This window comes from Coregonus lavaretus (assembly GCF_964263955.1).
Source record: "Coregonus lavaretus genome assembly, chromosome: 19".
NCBI classification, from domain to species: domain Eukaryota; kingdom Metazoa; phylum Chordata; class Actinopteri; order Salmoniformes; family Salmonidae; genus Coregonus; species Coregonus lavaretus.
The window spans coordinates 20,873,423-20,886,577 of record NC_140006.1 but is presented as its reverse complement, the minus strand read 5'-3'; the positions used below and the strand labels follow the sequence as shown (position 1 = coordinate 20,886,577).

The following is a 13,155-nucleotide window of genomic DNA, read 5'->3' as shown; positions in this document are numbered from 1 at the left end:
ATTAATTTTAATGACTTCATTGGAATAAAGAGTGTTAGTACTGAGCTGCAGCAAATGCCTGCACACCCTGTGGGTCCCCAGGACCATGATTGGGACCAGGATTATTGTCAATATACTGAGAGGAAGCTCCACTAGGTGGCGGAAGAGGACAATCGAATATCCTTGAGGACAAAAAGTCGGCCAGTAGTTGTGGCCTTGTGAAATGGCGTCCTGATGAGATGGTGCTCAACTGAAGTTAATGGTCATCACTGGTTGAGAAGACTAACGTTATTTTCCCATGCTATTTAATGCAAGCATAAATCCTAATAAAATACATTGGCTTAAAACTGCTGATAGATATTGAATATTTGTATTAGTCTTGGGGAAATACATGTTCTGTCTCCTATTGTAACATTTTGATATAGGCTTTAGAATGGTTTTATGGTTGATACACCTGACAAGTTAAATTTCCAGGTACATTAACGTCATTTCCTGCATAGTCAGAAGGTTGAATCCGAGGTATCAAACAACTCAATAAGAGGGATATTCACTAAGGACGTGGGCGGTGCATAAAGGTAAGTGCCTTCAGATAGTATTCACAACCCTTGACTTTTTCCACATTTTGTTGTTTACAGCCTAATTTTTAAATGGATTACATTGAGGGAGAAAAACATCCACTAGCCTACACATAATACCCCATAATGTCAAAGTGGAATACTTTTTATTTTTATTTTTTACAAATCAATTAAAAGTTTAAATGTCTTGAGTCAATAAGTATTCAACCCCTTTGTTATGGCAAGCCTAAATAAGTTCAGGAGTAAAAATGTGCTTAACAAGTCACATAATAAGTTGCATGAACTCACTATGTGTGCAATAATAGTGTTTAACATGATTTTTGAATGACTACCTCACCTCTGTACCCCACACATGCAATTATCTGTAACGTCCCTCAGTCGAGCAGTGCATTTGAAACTGTTTCAACCACAAAGACCAGGAGGTTTTCCAATTCCTCGCAAAGAAGGGCACCTATTGGAAGATGGGTCAAAATAAAAAAAAGCAGACATTGGATATCCCTTTGAGCATGGTGAAGTTATTAATTACGCTTTGGATGGTGAATCAATACACCCAGTCACAAAAAAGATACAGACATCCTTCCTAACTCAGTTGCCGGATAGGAAGGAAACTACTCAGGGATTTCACCATGAGGCCAATGGTGACTTTAAAACAGTTACAAAGTTTAATGGCTTTGATAGGAGAGAACTGAGGATGGATCAACAACATTATAGTTACTCCACAATACAACCTAATTGACAGAGTGAAAAGAAAGAAGCCTGTACAGAATAAAAATTATTCCAAAACATGCATCCTGTTTGCAGCAAGACACTAAAGTAATACTGCAAAAAATGTGGCAAAGCAATTTAACTTTTTGTCCTGAATACAAAGTGTTATGTTTGGGGTAAATCCAATATAACACATTACTGAGTACCACTCTCCATATTCTCAAACATAGTGGTGGCTGCATCATGTTATGGGTATGATTGTGAGATTTTCAGGATAAAAAATAAACGGAATGGACCACATTAAAAATCCTAGAGGAAAACCTGGTTCAGTCCACTTTTCACCAGACACTAGGAGATGAATTCACCTTTCAGCAGGACAATAACCTAAAACACAAGGCCAGATCTACACTGGAGTTGCTTACGAAGAAGACAGTGAATGTTCCTGAGTGGCAGAGACACAGTTTGAACTTAAATCTACTTGAAAATCAAGACGTGAAAATGGTTGTCTAGCAATGATCAACAACCAATTTGACAGCACTGAAGAATTTTGAAAAGAATAATGGGCAAATGTTGCACAATCTAGGTGTGGAAAGCTCTTAGAGACTCAGTGGTGTGAATACTTACAGTGGGGGAAAAAGTATTTAGTCAGCCACCAATTGTGCAAGTTCTCCCACTTAAAAAGATGAGAGAGGCCTGTAATTTTCATCATAGGTACACGTCAACGATGACAGACAAATTGAGATTTTTTTTTCTCCAGAAAATCACATTGTAGGATTTTTATTGAATTTATTTGCAAATTATGGTGGAAAATAAGTATTTGGTCACCTACAAACAAGCAAGATTTCTGACTCTCACAGACCTGTAACTTCTTCTTTAAGAGGCTCCTCTGTCCTCCACTCGTTACCTGTATTAATGGCACCTGTTTGAACTTGTTATCAGTATAAAATACACCTGTCCACAACTTCAAACAGTCACACTCCAAACTCCACTATGGCCAAGACCAAAGAGCTGTCAAAGGACACCAGAAACAAAATTGTAGACCTGCACCAGGCTGGGAAGACTGAATCTGCAATAGGTAAGCAGCTTGGTTTGAAGAAATCAACTGTGGGAGCAATTATTAGGAAATGGAAGACATACAAGACCACTGATAATCTCCCTCGATCTGGGGCTCCGCGCAAGATCTCACCCCGTGGGGTCAAAATGATCACAAGAACGGTGAGCAAAAATCCCAGAACCACACTGGGGGACCTAGTGAATGACCTGCAGAGAGCTGGGACCAAAGTAACAAAGCCTACCATCAGTAACACACTACGCCGCCAGGGACTCAAATCCTGCAGTGCAAGACGTGTCCCCCTGCTTAAGCCAGTACATGTCCAGGCCTGTCTGAAGTTTGCTAGAGTGCATTTGGATGATCCAGAAGAAGATTGGGAGAATGTCATATGGTCAGATGAAACCAAAATAGAACTTTTTGGTAAAAACTGGAGGACAAAGAATGCTGAGTTGCATCCAAAGAACACCATACCTACTGTGAAGCATGGGGGTGGAAACATCATGCTTTGGGGCTGTTTTTCTGCAAAGGGACCAGGACGACTGATCCGTGTAAAGGAAAGAATGAATGGGGCCATGTATCGTGAGATTTTGAGTGAAAACCTCCTTCCATCAGCAAGGGCATTGAAGATGAAAGGTGGCTGGGTCTTTCAGCATGACAATGATCCCAAACACACCGCCCGGGCAACGAAGGAGTGGCTTCGTAAGAAGCATTTCAAGGTCCTGGAGTGGCCTAGTCAGTCTCCAGATCTCAACCCCATAGAAAATCTTTGGAGGGAGTGTAAAGTCCGTGTTGCCCAGCGACAGCCCCAAAACATCACTGCTCTAGAGGAGATCTGCATGGAGGAATGGGCCAAAATACCAGCAACAGTGTGTGAAAACCTTGTGAAGACTTACAGAAAACGTTTGACCTGTGTCATTGCCAACAAAGGGTATATAACAAAGTATTGAGAAACTTTTGTTATTGACCAAATACTTATTTTCCACCATAATTTGCAAATAAATTCATTAAAAATCCTACAATGTGATTTTCTGGAGAAAAAAAATCTCATTTTGTCTGTCATAGTTGACGTGTACCTATGATGAAAATTACAGGCCTCTCATCTTTTTAAGTGGGAGAACTTGCACAATTGGTGGCTGTCTAAATACTTTTTTCCCCCACTGTATGTAAATTAGATTTCTGTATTTATTTCTCAATAAATGTGCAAACGTTTCTAAAGACATGTTTTCACTTTGTCTTTATGGGGTATTGTGTGTAGATGGGTGAAAAAATATATATTTTATCCACTTTGAATTCAGGCTGTCACAACAAAATGTGGAATAAGTCAAGGGGTATGCTTAATACGTTCTGAAGGCACTGTAGAAATGTTGCCCTTTGCTTAAAAATGATACGGCTCTCTACCAAACAGGAGTTGTATTTCTGTGTATTACATATCTATTTACACAATTCTGAAACTTGTCTGCTGTGGGTATTCCCTTCATTTGGGAAATGTAGTTTTTACTTCAGTATTTCAACATTAAATACTTACATTAAAATACATTTCCCAGAAGGCAATACCATGTTGAGCCCCATCGTTTGTCACATCATGAATATATATCGTTCTGTATTTGCGTAAGAGGTCGGCGAACGTTAATTTCATATTCTGCCATGGTATTTGGTCTAAATGAGACACAGACACGTCTCCGCCCTTTTACCGATTTCTAACTTCGAGTCCGGCCTCTTTTTAGCGTATTCCCTCGGTAAAATGTTTTCGGGAACGGCAGGGGAGATTCCAACTGGAGCACGAAGGTAAAGAAGTGAATGAAGAGCGGGATAAGTACACCACCCAACCGGCGGATATTTACTGTATTGTGCTCATATTGACGCGCTTTTTTAATGTAGAAGGCTGATGTTAAGCCAAGTACGCACTGAGATCTAGTGTACTTTTCATTTGCCAAAATGGAAAGTGCGCGGGCTGTCGTTGATAAAGGCTTGGAAGATGTAAGTGCGAATAAGTTTAAGAAGCGTAGTGGACTGTCTGTCGCCCAGGGGACGCCAGTGGATGATGGCGGTGGAAATTCGGCAGCCTCTAGTCTGGATATTAGAAATGGGAACAGCCTCTCTCAGGCTGCGGCGGGGTCTAGTGCTTCGAATAAAAGTAATGGAAGCACATCTACGAATGGCCGGAGTTTATCCAGTAACTCCAACTCGCTCCTGTTGAGACGGAGGAGGCTGAAGAGGAACATCTCTACAACCACTGCCACCTCAGCTGTCACTGCCGCCTACGGCGCCAAGATGAACTCGGCCATCTCCTCTGCGTCTCTGCATACTCGGAGTCTGGATAGGAAGACGTTGAGGCACCGGCAGAACATGCAACTGCAGCCTTCAGATAGAGAGTGGGTGCGAGGGGATCTTCACAGGGGAGCCATACATGTCCACGACAAACTCACGTCGCCTTCATATCCTAGGCCGGTGCTGTGCACGATGGATACCACCGCCGGCGAGATGGCGCTCCGTATGAGCAAACTCTGCAGTAAGTCGAGCACTGTATTGCGTATATTTTGTAAAGACAACTTAAAGACTGATCAAAACGGCAACTGTAATGTGAAGTATACATATGATGACGCCCAGTGCAAACTAAATGAAGATGGAAGTATCAAGTGCAACCATTCGGGACCCCCAGAATTCAGGGACGGCCTATCCGACCAGCCAAGTGACAGGCTGAGGCTACTGCTTATGGAGAACGCCGATGAGAGGCAACAGGATTTAGATGCAAAACCTTTTACTCCGGACTCAGAGTCGCAAGAGAATATAACTAACTCGTCGGATCTAAATTCTAACCTGGATACTCCTAACGATTATGATTCAGAACAGAGGCTGAACGGACCGGACAGCTACGGGCTCAATTCTGGTTCGGACGTGGAGAGCAGCAGCGCATTCGATGACCTCAGCAGCTCCGGGGCCCGGCTCAGTGAGCACCGGGACTCCCTCAGTGACGACATGATCCTGGGCACAGACGCATCCATCCTGAGCCCTACTTTTGATAGCGCCATGGAGGGCCAGGACACCTATGGCAGCTCCTCAGACGAACTAGAGCTCGACTGTCCTACCACACGCATTGACCCCATTCTCCCCAATGGCAACACTGTCTCTGCCAACTACAAGTTTAGCAACGGTGGGCATTTAAACGACGTGACAAATGATATTGGGGCAGGTGACAGACTCGAACTTCTCAGTCTGGGCAGCCTGCCACCCAGCAGTAGCAGTAGCTCATTGTCGCGGGCCTGTTTGAGAGGTAACAGGCCTGACATCCAAGAACCTGACAATCGGCAAGGCAGTTTGAAAATAGGGTCGGGGGCGACCGATCAGGATAGAGACGCTGCAGGTAACATCAATCCCACACTTTACATTCAGCTCCACGGTGAAGCTGTCAGGAGGCTTGGGCAAGACGAAAGGCCTCTCCAGATCCAGAATGACTTTCTCTTTAAACTTGGATTTAAGGACCCGTGGCGCGTGCAGGAGGAAGGGATGAACACCGAGATTGGCTCCCTGTTGCGGTTTTACGCAGGTAAAAAGCGACTTGTTCAATTACGTTTGAGGTGCTGTTGAGGTGTGAAAGATGTGTGGATGTTATTACACCAGGCCTTATGGTCAGAGAATGAGATGAGTGGCCTGACAATAGCCTGCTCTTGAAGTTGCTAAGAGTGATAAAGCCATTTATCTTCTGCTCATCATTGTGGACAATTCTCTTTCTTCTACATAAAATTGTGTTTTGCGCCATTTGGTGATGGAATGGAATTCAAGAAAGGAACTGTTGCACCTAATGTACACTTTTGCATTGGTGTAGACCTCCCTGCAGGTCATTCCAACGCCTACCATATCTATTTGTATTAGAGAATGTCAGTAGCCTACATGGTGTAGCCTAATGCAATTTTAATGTTATACCATTGTAATAACATGACATCCCTTGCCTTAAGGATATATAACCAAACACTTCACATTCATTCAAACTACTTGCCTATGAGTTGTTTTTGATGGTGTGACTTTGATCTCGGCCTACCCTGCAGGTGCTCAAAGTCAACCCTGCGGCACCTCACCTCTCCTTATCCCCAGTGTAGAAACAAACTAATGTCCTCTGTTATAATGCCCTGCAGATGGAATAGGACAGGCCCATTCTTCCCTGTTGTCATTAACTGTGAACTTTGACATGGGAGTGTAGCAGTCCATACTCCATGCAGCAGCGTAATGATAAGCAGATATATGGCTCTGGGCACAAGTATTGGCAAGGTTAGTAGGAAGTGAAGCTCACCACACAATAACTGCCTAACCAATATCACCATAGTGTGTATAGCTCAAACACATTTCGAACACCCGTCCCCTATCGTGTCCAGGCTTGCCAACCAAGCCTGACTGTGTGTATATGCTGGCATGAGGTGGTTTAAGAATGACAGGAGAGCTATGCTTTGGGCAAAGTTGCCCTGCTGAAGGCGGTAGGGACAGTCTTTTAGATTTTTAGCGTGGTTGTTTTTTTTCCCCCCTCTCCCTCCGTCTTTGTTGAACCGTGGCAGCAAGCTCCGGTCCAATCGACACGCATGATATGGCCACAGCTCCACAACTTATGGCGCTCAGACATGGGCCCTGTTCCGGCTTTTGGCCAATTATCATTGCAATGAAAGGCATGAATGCCTGTGTGGGTGGATGGATGAAGGGATGAAGGGAGGGAGGGAGAGGGATAGAGGAATGGATGGGTAGAGAGAGGGATGTAAGGGGGGGTTGGGGCTTGGGGGACCATAAAACCCCAGCTCTTAAATGTATTCAGTAAATTGTGGTCATTTAAATGCTGCACAGGCCCTGTCCTCCAGGCACCCTGCGTCCTGGACTGTCACACTAACTAACTGCTTGCCAAGCTGGGTTTGCATGCCCCAGCCCTAGCCTCAGTCCCAGGCTCAGTCCCAACCTCAGCCCCAGTTCCAACAGCCCCAGTCCCAACCTCAGCCCCAGTTCCAACAGCCCCAGTCCCAACCTCAGCCCCACCAGAGAGCAGGAAGCACTTTTCATTCACTCTCCCACCACTGATACACCACCACCGCTTCTGCTTCAGCTGGGGGAAGAAATAGAGTGACAGAGAAGTGACAGTAGTTTAACAGAGGCTGATGGGTAGGCAGGGGATGATGTGGTCCTCTGTAGCTCAGCTGGTAGAGCACGGCGCTTGTAACGCCAAGGTAGTGGGTTCGATCCCCGGGACCACCCGTACACAAAACAAAAAAAATGTATGCACGCATGACTGTAAGTTGCTTTGGATAAAAGCGTCTGCTAAATGGCATATTATATTATTATGATTAGCACAAACACTGTGCTTGCCTGTCTTAGAAAAGTGAAGGTGAGATTTTTAATTTAGGAGCCTGGTACTGCACGTGAACAGAGGCCAAAACACACACACCATCTGTCTCCCCAAACGTGTGTCCTGTCCTGCCCGGACTGAGAGAGGCTAGCTATTGTTGCAGAGGTCATTGTCAATATGAAACTGAAAATGGCTAACATGTTGTTGTCGCTGTCCCATTCACCTTCACGTCAAATGCGCCAGGCCCATATTCCTTTTGTGTCTTTGTTTAAAAGCCCACAGTGACTTGAGTGGATACTAGAATGAGTTCATTTAGATGGTTTTATATGATAGGCAGAAGGAGCATGAGTGTGTGGTTTGGGATGCAGAGAGAGAGAGTGTGTGTGTGTGATATTGGTGGTTAAAAGTAGAGCTGGGACGATAAACCGAAAATTATCGACACCATCCATACCGATCACTTATCGCAGGCATTTTGCTGATATCATTCGTTATGATAATTAGCCTATACTACAGAAATGTGAAGTTTGAAATGAAATAAGTTTGCTATATGGGTGATTGTTAATGGGAGAATTGATGGCATAACCATCAAACTAGTAGTAGTAGTTTAAAGGATAATAATAATAAAAAAACGAATGTTATAAACGTATTGTTCTATTTATTGTTATTGCACCAATTCAGGCAATTTATTGCAATATGGATTTTTGTCCACATCTCCAAGCTCTAGTTAATATGCGTAACACTAGGCCTGCAGCCTCCCTTTGTGGCATACATGTGCAGTCGACTGAGTCGAACTAGCTAGCCAGCCCGTCAACCAACCAGCAGTGACAGCCATTACAGTACAGTAGCTTTGATGCTCCTCTACCTCCAGGGGCCAGCCAGCCAACACTTCACTCCCTCCATGTCCCCTCCCTGTCCCACGTGAGTCAGCTTAACTCTGCTCACCTGAGCCCTCCTCAGGCCCCGTCTGACCCTCTTCTCACCCCCCTGGGCCACTGTCCAATACCCAGGTCCATGTCTCTCTACAGTTCAACAGTCCAACCGCCTGACTCTGGTCTAAAAGGAGTAGCAGCATACAACAAGGATGTTCAAAAGCAGCAGCCCATATGCCCTTGTGCGAGGCACTCGTATGGTGGAGGAATGTATGCTGGCTCTTCTAGAATGCCAGGCACGTCTGCTGGGGAGGAAGTGTCCCTGCCCAGTCCCTTCCCATCTTCTGAAAACGTCTGAAATGCTACCTCTTCAAAGTATCTTAAATAAGACCCTCTCCCATTAAAAAAAAAAGCTTGCATTTGTCTTTTCCTACTAGCACTGACCTGTCTGATAACTTCTTTATTGAGGGAAAATGTACTTACTACGACCGTGATATGTGGTTGTCTCACATAGCTATCTTAAGATGAATGCACTAACTGTAAGTCGCTCTGGATAAGAGCATCTGCTAAATGACTAAAATATTAAAGTAGGGGGAGGGGGGGGGGGGGTTAGATGAGCATACTACCTCACTGTAGTGCTACTGCCACATGTTCAGTTGACTGACTGACTTTGAGTGACAGTTCCTCTCAGATAGTGAATATAAGGAGAGGGAAAGGGGAAGCTGCCTCGGCTGACTGGCTGACTTGCTGCAGGCACAGCTGCTTTTACTGTAGGCCGCTATGGCACTGAAGGCCTTTGTGTGTGCGTGTGAAGCCTCTGTAACAGGAAGTCCAGTAAACTCTACTATCTAATCTCTATAGTTATGCATTAATTGCTTTTTAGGTGTGTAGCACAGACAGTCATGTTTCTACATGCAACAACACCTGTTTGGTACCTGTGAAATATTCCTGTTGGAGATATAGGCCTGAATGGCGAGCAGTGAGATTGCTGAGGGGAAGAAAATTGTTCAGCACTACGTACGAAGATACTGATTACAAGGATGAGGAGACAGATGGACACGAGGCTAAATGTTTGTGATATTCAGTTGTAGAACCTCCACTCTAAAGCCTGAGAATCCAACCAGACCTTGCCCTCCCTCCCTCCTCAGTGACCAGATGAGATACAGTATCTTACCTGGGTGAGCAGAGGGTCTGCCAGAGAGATAAGACACACACGCACATAGTGAACACACACAGAGCAGGCCGGCTCAGATCAAAGGGCCATGGCGGTGCTCTTTGACAGTCTGCAGAGTGAGTCCTCCAGCTCTGCCCACACAGGGGCCATTACTATGACAGGTCAGTAGTACATTATGTCCCTTCACTTTCTCTGACAGGACTTAAGGGAACAGAGTAAATCATACTGTATATTGGTAATTAAATGACTTAACACTTATTGCAGGATAATAAGACAGACCTACACAGACAAATTATTACATCAACTGAAGATAGACCTAAACCAAGTGAAAACTCACAGTTCAAGGCTGAGTTGAGGGCTTGTTTGACTCAGGGGAGCTGTGGTTGAAATGGCCATTTCCAAACCTGGTACCTTTTACAGAATCCCACTGAACTAGGATCAGCTCATATTTCAGGGACTTCAGTGTCCCTCCACCCTTAGCGGGCATTGGCAGAAAGCGGATGTTACCGGTTTTCAGGGATACAGTCTTTTCAACCTAACTTCTGTTTCCCCTGAAAAAAACAGAAGTGGGGACTCCCCTCAGGCATCCTTCTACGTTAGGTTAGTGTCCCTCTGTGACTCCGCTGAACTAGGATCAGCCCAGAGACCTCCCAGGAGAAGTAACTAATGAATCTCTACCTTGCCAAGAGGATGTAACTGTTTCCCCACTAAAACAGCAGTAGTCTAAACCCCAGCACCCGAGCACACAGGGCTTCCCCAGAGGCTGAGGTGCCAGAGTGCTTTATTCCAAACCTGAATGATTTACTTTTATTAGCCTACTCCTTAGTTTAGCTTAGCAAACACCCCACATTTAGGACAGGGTAGGATTTTACTTTTAAAAGTTGGCTGCCTCAGTCTCAATCAAACGTATTACTTTCACAAACTGCAGTGCTTCAGTTGAGTGAAACTCTGAGCTTAGTTGACAGTGCATTGCTTTTTAACTGTGGTTCACTGTCATTATGCTGTTATTGGTTGGCCTATTTATTCTAAAGAAAAATACTGAGTCACTCAGACAATACATTGCTTGACCTATTATACTTTTAGGCTACTGCTGTCTCCACTTCAGAGAGTAGGATACTACGGGTGAGCTAGACCTTCAGGTGAGAGAGAGGGCAGAGTTGGTGTTTTTTCCTTCACTCGGGTAATGTTTTGCAATGTTCATGCGTCACACGTGTTTGAAGCAGTGTGTGTCAGTGTGACGGACAGGTGCAGCATGGGAATGCGTCGCTCATGTGGAACTGATGATGGAGATAGCTAACGCAGCCAGCCAGTGCCCAAGCTGAAGGACCCCTTTGTACACAACACTTAGCAGACTAATACATGCCCGCTCAGAAAATGTCACATGAAATGAAAAGGCTAAGCAGTCAGACTCAGCAGTCTTCAAAATGTCCAAATCCAGGCGATTCATATTTCCATGTACACACACTCATAGCACAGTGAGGCAGGAGAGAGGATGTTTTCAGGAGCTAACGAGGAAATGCTGTTGGTGATACAGTATTTGCATACATGTGGCCATTTCATGCCTTTAGCATTTACCTTACATTAGTTTGTTTGATTAGTTTGTCCACAGTCCACACATTTAAAAACACGTCTTGTTTTCCCCGTCACATAGCTGAATAGTGAGCAGGAATTTGGTGGTGACATGGTGACTTTAAGAACTCTGCAGCTAGCTAGGGGTTTAAAGGCTTAATGAAGCTTGAAGTTCTCTGACGCAGCCTCGACAGCCATTAATCACACAGCTGACTCTGAGTCTTCCTCTCCTCCCCCTGCTCCTCTCCTCTGATCTGCTCTCCTCTCACTCAACACCCCAGATTGGTCCCACATTCACAAATCTGTCTTCTCCAAATATTTTACATCATGGCAGAAGAACACAGTTTCTGACACCTACTTTATGTATGTGTCACTTGTTGTCCTGGCAACAATTTTAGGAGCTCTTCATTTTTAACTCAATTCAAAATATAATTCCAGTGCAAGGCTATCAGAGGTCAATTGAATGCAATGCTTTTTGTTTGTGTTATGTCTAAATGTGATTTAACTTATCAGATTCAAGGTCCTCAAGGTTTTACTAGTAGTTTAGCAGTAGAGAGAAAACAGCTTCAAAATGAATGCCAACCGATAGTGAGAATGAGTCCCCTAACGGTGGTTGTCTCCCCTCATCTCATCTCCATTCCTGGCAGGAAGCTAATGGTGTGTTCCTTAACAGCCCATTGGTTAGTCAATGTAATAGTATAATCAGATTTCACACGTTCCAGGGCTCGAATCGAATGTGTCTTTTGTGTGTGCGCACACCCAAGGAGGAAAGGGTAAGGGGGCACTTAAAGAATGTTTTGTCTCCTCACGGGTGGAACACGCTGTTACATAAGAGCTGTGTGTGGGGGTAGGGAGGATTTCTGTGTGTGTGTGTTGGGGGAGGTGGTCTGCTCTGGTATGTGAGGATGGTGGTTTTGGCTGGTGGTGTGTGTATATGCGTGCAGTGAGATGCTTTTAGGATAGTGGTGTCAGCCTGCAGAACCAGAGGAGCATGTCTGTTTTCATTCTAATATAGATCCCCCTCTTGGCCGACATCCCTCCCTCTCTCCCACTCCACCCCTCCCTCTCTCAATTTCTCCCTCAATCTGTCCTCCTCTCTTTCCTCTCTCTATCGTTCTTCACATCTCCTCCCTCAGACCATCTGACAGATTCCATTTATCTCTCCCTAAATCTTTCTCTCCCTCACAAGACCATTTTCTTATTCTCCCTCCATCTCTGACTGTCCGTAGGCTACCTTTCTCTGCCACCCTCATCTAGGGCTCTCCTGTCCTCCCCCTCATCTCCTTTCCTCATGTACTGTGATGAACAGTAATGCACAGTATTCATGGTGACCATGGTGATTGAGTTTAGCCTGAGGTGGTTCTGAGAAAGGCTTGTGGTTTTCAAATGTAAAATAGAGCACGAACCAATAACCACTTTTTGAAGTGAACACTGCTTTGTGGTAAGCAGCTGAATCTCTCTGGGCTGAGAAATGTCATGCTGATATGCCATTCCTCTCTAGCCTGCTGAGGGAGGGAGTAAAGGGGGCGTGAAGGGGGCGGGAGCCTATACACCCTATGGGGAAATGCCTGCCTTCTCAGCTGTCTGTCAAACTGGCCTGAAGGAAAAGCTTTATTGTATGAGAAGCTGTGGATATAGTGGAGGGAGTGAGGCCACATGGGGCTAACATGGCAGGGAAGGGGTCTCCCCAAACTCAGGCTGCCCTAGAATCCCAAATCCCATCCTCTTGTCAGCCCCAATCCCCAGTCAGTCAGTCACTCCTCTCCATATTCCCCACTTTCCTCTCCTTTCCACAGCCCCCCTCTTACCCTCCGCCCCTCCTCCCCAGTCCCTTCCTCCACTCCACTACCCCCAGGCCTCTCCTCTCCACAGCCCCTCCTCTCCACTCCTCCCCAGCCCCTCTTCCTCTCCACTCC

At 45.1% G+C, this 13,155-nt stretch overlaps 1 protein-coding gene across 1 annotated transcript in view; it reads left to right on the top strand.

Annotated features, from left to right (window-relative positions):
- Positions 1-3,980: 3,980 nt before the first annotated feature.
- The window catches only part of LOC311147212 (PH domain leucine-rich repeat protein phosphatase 1-like), an 87,952-nt gene continuing 78,777 nt past the window's right edge, over positions 3,981-13,155 (top strand). The window contains exon 1 of the mRNA XM_084183852.1: positions 3,981-5,854. Coding sequence (XP_084039978.1) covers positions 4,246-5,854 — 1,609 coding nt within the window. The 5' untranslated portion in view covers positions 3,981-4,245. The remainder of the gene's footprint in view (positions 5,855-13,155) is intronic.